Consider the following 5,677-nt stretch of genomic DNA (forward strand, 5'->3'; position numbering starts at 1 on the left):
CCCATTTTGCTCATTGTGAGTGTCCGTCCCATTTTGCTCATTTTGCATTTTCCATCCCATTACACTAATTTTGCAGTTTCCGTCACATTACGCTAATTTTTCAGTTTCTGTCCCATTACGCTCATTTTGAAGCTTCCGTCCCATTACGCTCATTTTGCAGTTTCTGTCCAATTATGCTCATTGTGCAGTTTCTGACCCACACCGCTCATTTTGCAGTTTTCGTCCCACTGCTCTCATTTTGCAGTTTTCGTCCCACTGCTCTCATTTTGTAGTTTTCGTCCCATTACGCTCTTTTTACAGTTTCCGTCCCACTGTGCTCATTTTGCAGCTCCGTCCCATTACGCTCAATTTACAGTTTCCGAACCATTGTGCTCATTTTGCAGTTTCTGGCCCACAACGCTGTCCCATTATGCTCATTTTGCAGTTTCCGTCCCGCAACGCTCATTTTGCAGTTTCCATTTCATTACGCTCATTTTGCAGTTTCCATCCCTGTACGCTAATTTTACAGTTTCCCCCCCACTGCGCTCATTTTGCAACTTCCGTCCCATTATGCTCAATTTGCAGTTTCCGTCCCATTATGCTCATTTTGCAGCTTCCGTCCCATTATGCTCAATTTGCGGTTTCTGTCCCACTGTGCTCATTTTGCAGCTTCCGTCCCATTATGCTCATTTTGCAGTTTCCGTCCCGCAACGCTCATTTTGCAGTTTCCGCTCCACTGCACTCATTTTGCAGTTTCCATCACATTACGCTCATTTTGTAGTTTTCGTCCCATTACACTAATTTTGCAGTTTCCGTCCCATTACGCTAATTTTGCAGTTTTCGTCCCATTACGCTCATTTTGCAGTTTCCGTCAGGAGTTTTGCTATGAATGTCCTTAAGCGATGCGCCTGTTTGCACTTTCCTTTGCTCTTTGCTGTAGTTTTTGGTGCTTTGCTTCTAGGACTAGGTGGAATTTTAAATATAGCTGGATAAACAGAGTTATTTTGTTAGTTCTGCATTACCCTATGAGACAGATTAACTGATAATTGCACACTATTCCTGCCTGTGTAATTTGGGAGAATAATCCTTTCTCCAGAGCACATTAGGCAAGCTGCACTTTGCCACCAGTCGTGTTCTGCTGCATTCAGTGCTATTTCCTCTCATCCATTTTGGCTGTGGGTTGTAATTTGTTCCACTAATAAATCGTGCTAAATATTGCGTGGTTCTGCGTCATCTCATGGAATTCTTAGGCAATTCCCTGTGATTACGCTACATGGAATTACCAGAGTTACGCCCGCCCGTGATTGCGTGCTGTCCTGTTTGATTGCATCGCTTGAGTTCTCGCCTCTAACGTTAGCCAATCTGAGTTGCGTTGCGTAACGCAAAACCATGAGGCGGCTGGAATATGTGATCGGAGCCTCCTCTGGCTTTCATATCTTGCAGATATCCACAGGCTTTACACTGGGGGGTCCTGAAGGGTGGGGGCTCCTTCACTGCGAGGGATTGTAGGGGCCTGTGTTACGCCCCTGCCTGCAGCAGTGACTCCAGCCCCGCCCCGCCGGCCCAGACTCTCACCATCTCCCCACAGTGGTGGATTGCAAGCGGGCATCGGCAGCTCAGAGGGACTTGTGAAGCAGCTGCGTCACTGGCATGCAATGCTTCTCATTAATAGTCGCGGCTGCTGCCAATGTCCTGTGAGGGACACCGGGGCAGCAGCGTTGGGGGGAATTCATATATTTTTTTAAGTACCTGATGCGGACCGGCCAGCCACCTCGCGCCTCTGTGCTCTTCTGTTCTTCCTGCTTCCAGCATTCTATGTCAGTCCACGGAGGAGAGGATTATGCTTCTCTTATCTTTACTGACAAAACAGCAGCCAATAAAAACTTTAAACTGGCATGACCCCGGAAGGACAACCCCCTCCATCAGTCTGCACCAATCACTGTCCCATACATAACAGTCCATGCAAAACCGGAACCTTCCTCTTTCTTTGCTGCTGCAGCAGCGAGTTAAGTGCCTTTCCCTTATTTGCTTTGCGGATGTGGGTTTATGGTGTGTGATTTATAAGGTGTTTGAATGCGCGAGTGCGCGACTGGTTGTAGCGCTACTGCGCTATTTGTTATTGTGCCTTTGTGAGCGTTTTCGGCGTTGGGTTTCGTTTCCCGGGCCGCCGTCCGGCGGTGTGCGCTGTGTGTCTGAGCGCGTTAGGGGGGGGTGGAGCAGGAGGAGGCAGACGCGGCTTCGCCGCGCGCAGGGAGCAGTCGAGTGTGTGCCCCCAATGCAACGCGCATGCGCGAGGAGCCGAGTTCCGTTTTCAGATTACCGGCTCCTTGCGATCTGCACGTTAGTGACTGCATCAATCCCTGGCCTCAGTCTAACGCTGACCGGAGCGTGTCCGGAGTATGAGCTTTGCTCTAGGGGAGTTTTTGGTTGTGCTAGGGGTCTCCTTCCACCGTGTAGTGACCTGCCTCTGTGGTGTGTTGGCAACTGAGGTTGCGAAGTGTGTGTGTAGAGGCACCCCTGGGTTACTCCCCCCCTATTAATCTCCTCCTCACCTCCTTTCCCCTTGGATATGGCGTATTACGCTGAGGAGGGCGACCAGTGGGTCGAATTTAATGAGTATGAACAGTATGAGCCTGAGGAAGAACAGCTGGAGGAGAACTTAGGTGAAGCCCTGGCTATCCACGACCAGAGCTCTGTCAGTAAAGCCCTGATTAAGGCGTTAAAGCCTTTTACTAAGTCCCATCATCCATCGGGCAAGAGGAAGTTTAAATCCTCACGAAAGGGGGTTACCTCTGCTCAGTCCCAGGCCCACAAGATAGCGCAGATGGCCAAGTCAGTGATGAGGGACCATGGCTCTATGGCTTGTCAGACCTCGGGGGATTCCTCCTCGACGCCACCTGGTACTTCAGACTCGGAGGTGGATTCGATAGCTTCTAGAAAGAAGAATAAGAAAACTAAGCACACGGCATTCAAGCCATTCAAGGCAGACGATAGTCAGGTCCCTAGGAACCTCCTGTTTGATCCCAATAATATAGTTCACCCTAGATCCACGGAGTGGGTGCCCTGTGCCGAAGTTGTGCATTATGTCACCAATAACTTGCGTCAAGGCTTTGAGAGTGGGGTTCGAGCCACGTTGAGATCCGAATGCCCCAGACCTTCAGTGACAGGGAAGGTGGCGGATACTCCGGACCTTGACCCTACCACGACAGCGTTCATGAGGAAGTTTGCTAAGGATCCCAAAAAAGGACTGGATAGGGCATGGCAGGGGTGCCAGGACAAATTACTGGACGTCTCTGGACCCCTTACTAAGATTCTGGAGGCCGCAGTCAAGGCCAAAGAACAAGGCGTGCCTATGGACACGTCTGATATCATGGAATGGGCCCAACGCGCCATGTGCTTTTTGGGGAACGCGAATGTGGCGCTGTCTACGGAGCGGAGACGCTCTTTTCTGATGCGAATTGGTTCCCAATTAGCGGAGATGGCCACCAACAAACCTGGTTCTATGGCTAACGGCATGCTCTTCGGAGACAAGTTCGTTAAGGAAATGGGCAAGTACGTCGCCACCTTTTCCACGCTTGACAAGGCGCAGACCACGACAAAGAGGGTGCTTCACACCGGTGTATTTGACAGGGCTGGACGTCAGCGAGGTCGAGGGTCCGGCCGAGGTTTTAATCAGACCTCACATGGAGGTGAGCAGAGAGGCAGAGGTTACCAGCGCCCCAACTTCTACCCCTCCCGTAATCGAGGAGGTCGTGGCAGAGGACAGAAAGGAAATTACAGAGGACAGAAAAATAATTCAGGAGACAACTCCTATTCAGGTACGAATTCTTTGTGCAACAGAACACAAGGTGGGAGGCAGGTTGGCTTTATTTATTCACAGGTGGCGGGAGCTAACAACAGATCCCTGGGTGTTACAATCCGTCCAAGGGTATCACATAGAGTTTTATGCCTCCCCCGCGCAGCGTCAATCGCCTGCGCCACTACATTTTTCCCTACAAGAACAGAGTTTCATAGACGCAGAGGTGCTGGCTTTGCTCAGAAAGGGAGCAATAGTGGAAACTTTGCTGCATGCTCAAGGCTTTGCGAGCACCGTCTTCGTGGTCTCAAAGAAAGACCAGGGCTTTCGATTAGTTTTAAACCTCAGGGATTTCAACGCATGGGTGGTGTATCGACACTTCAAAATGGAAGGCATACACCTACTGCGAGACATTCTGTTGGAACAAGATTGGATGGTACGTCTGGATTTGAAGGACGCTTACCTGGCGGTGCCCATTTTTCCACCGCATCGACGGTTTCTTCAATTTCAGTGGTGCAACAAGTGGTTCGAGTTTGCCGCCATGCCCTTTGGCCTCTCGTCCGCTCCCTGGTGTTTCACCAAACTGATGAAACCAATAGTTCAGTGCTTAAGGGAGAGGGGCATAAGAATGATCATCTACCTAGACGACATCCTGATTTTGGGATGCTCTCCGGAGATTGTTTCGCTCCATTTATCATGGGCGGTTCACCTCCTTCAAGAACTGGGCTTCCTTTTGAACTTGCAGAAGTCCATTCTGACACCTTCACAGGTTATGGATTCCAGGTCGACTCTGTGAAGGCTCAATTGATCCTACCGCTCAAGAAGAGGGTGGCAATCAAGAAGGAGTTGAGGAAAGCGCTTGTCTCTCCGACAATTTCCTTGAAGACCTTAGCTCGCCTGGTGGGGCTTTTGGCCTCGTCCATCCAGGCGATCTTTCCGGGCCCCTTGCACTACAGAGCGATGCAACGATTGAAGGCTTTGCATCTTCGCAAGGGCGTGACTTACGCCCAACAGGTTTTGTTGTCGACGGACGCTCGCACGGAGATGAACTGGTGGTTGGAACATTTGGAAGCCTGGAACGGCAGAGCCATCTTTGCTCCACCCCAGAAGTTGTGATAGAGTCGGATGCGAGCCGGTGGGGCTGGGGAGCCCATTGCGGCTCGGTGGAGACCGGGGGCCATTGGTCCCGCGAAGAATTGAAACTCCACATCAATTGTCTGGAACTCCTGGCGGGTTCATTTGCGGTGCGGACTCTATCTCCTCAAAAGATCTCTTGTTGTATTCTCCTACGCATGGACAATGTGTCCGCGGTACGGTACATAAATCGCCTCGGGGGCACCAGGTCTCGTCTCCTAGTGGAGATAGCCAAGGACTTTTGGCACTATTGCCCGGACCATCAAATATCGGTGACGGTAGAGTACATTCCGGGATCTGTCAACGTGACAGCGGATTGGAACTCTCGGTATTTGAGGGATGCCAGCGATTGGAGGTTGCATCCCAGGATTTTCAGGGCTTTGGACCACTTGTGGGGTCCGTGTGTGATAGATCTGTTTGCCTCACGACTCAACAGACAGTTGCCCCATTTCTTCAGTTGGCGCCCGGATCCGTTGGCGATCAGCTCGGACGCCTTTCTTCAGTCATGGACGATTGGCATTCTTTATGCTTTCCCCCCGTTCATCATGATCCCGAGGGTTCTAGCTCAGATTCGGAGGCAGAAGGCAGAGGTGATTTTGATCTCCCCATGTTGGAAAACCCAAGCGTGGTTTCCGGTCGCGATGAGTCTTTCATGCGCACCTCCGGTACGAATCTCATCGTTCCCAGACCTTCTGACGGACCCTGGGGGCCTTCAACATCCGCTGGTCCTTCTGGATCAGTTGTCTCTCATGGTGTGGAGACTTTCAG

At 51.0% G+C, this 5,677-nt stretch overlaps 1 protein-coding gene across 1 annotated transcript; it reads left to right on the forward strand.

Annotated features, from left to right (window-relative positions):
- Positions 1 to 2,548: 2,548 nt before the first annotated feature.
- LOC147725205 (uncharacterized) lies at positions 2,549 to 4,891 on the forward strand. Its single transcript, XM_086918200.1, has 2 exons — positions 2,549 to 3,797; positions 4,545 to 4,891. Exons 1-2 carry the CDS (start codon positions 2,549 to 2,551, stop codon positions 4,889 to 4,891), a joined length of 1,596 nt encoding a protein of 531 aa, XP_086774326.1.
- The last annotated feature ends 786 nt before the right edge of the window (positions 4,892 to 5,677 follow it).

This window comes from Lissotriton vulgaris, chromosome 4_1, assembly GCF_964263255.1.
Source record: "Lissotriton vulgaris chromosome 4_1, aLisVul1.2, whole genome shotgun sequence".
NCBI lineage: Eukaryota > Metazoa > Chordata > Amphibia > Caudata > Salamandridae > Lissotriton > Lissotriton vulgaris.

What these genes read in the sequence shown, in the direction of transcription:
- LOC147725205 (XM_086918200.1), top strand. Translation starts at nt 2,549, where the DNA reads ATGGCGTATTACGCTGAGGAGGGCGACCAGTGGGTCGAATTTAATGAG. An exon ending in AGGAGACAACTCCTATTCAG is followed by an intron (nt 3,798 to 4,544) that starts GTACGAATTCTT and finishes ACACCTTCACAG; the next exon opens with GTTATGGATTCCAGGTCGAC.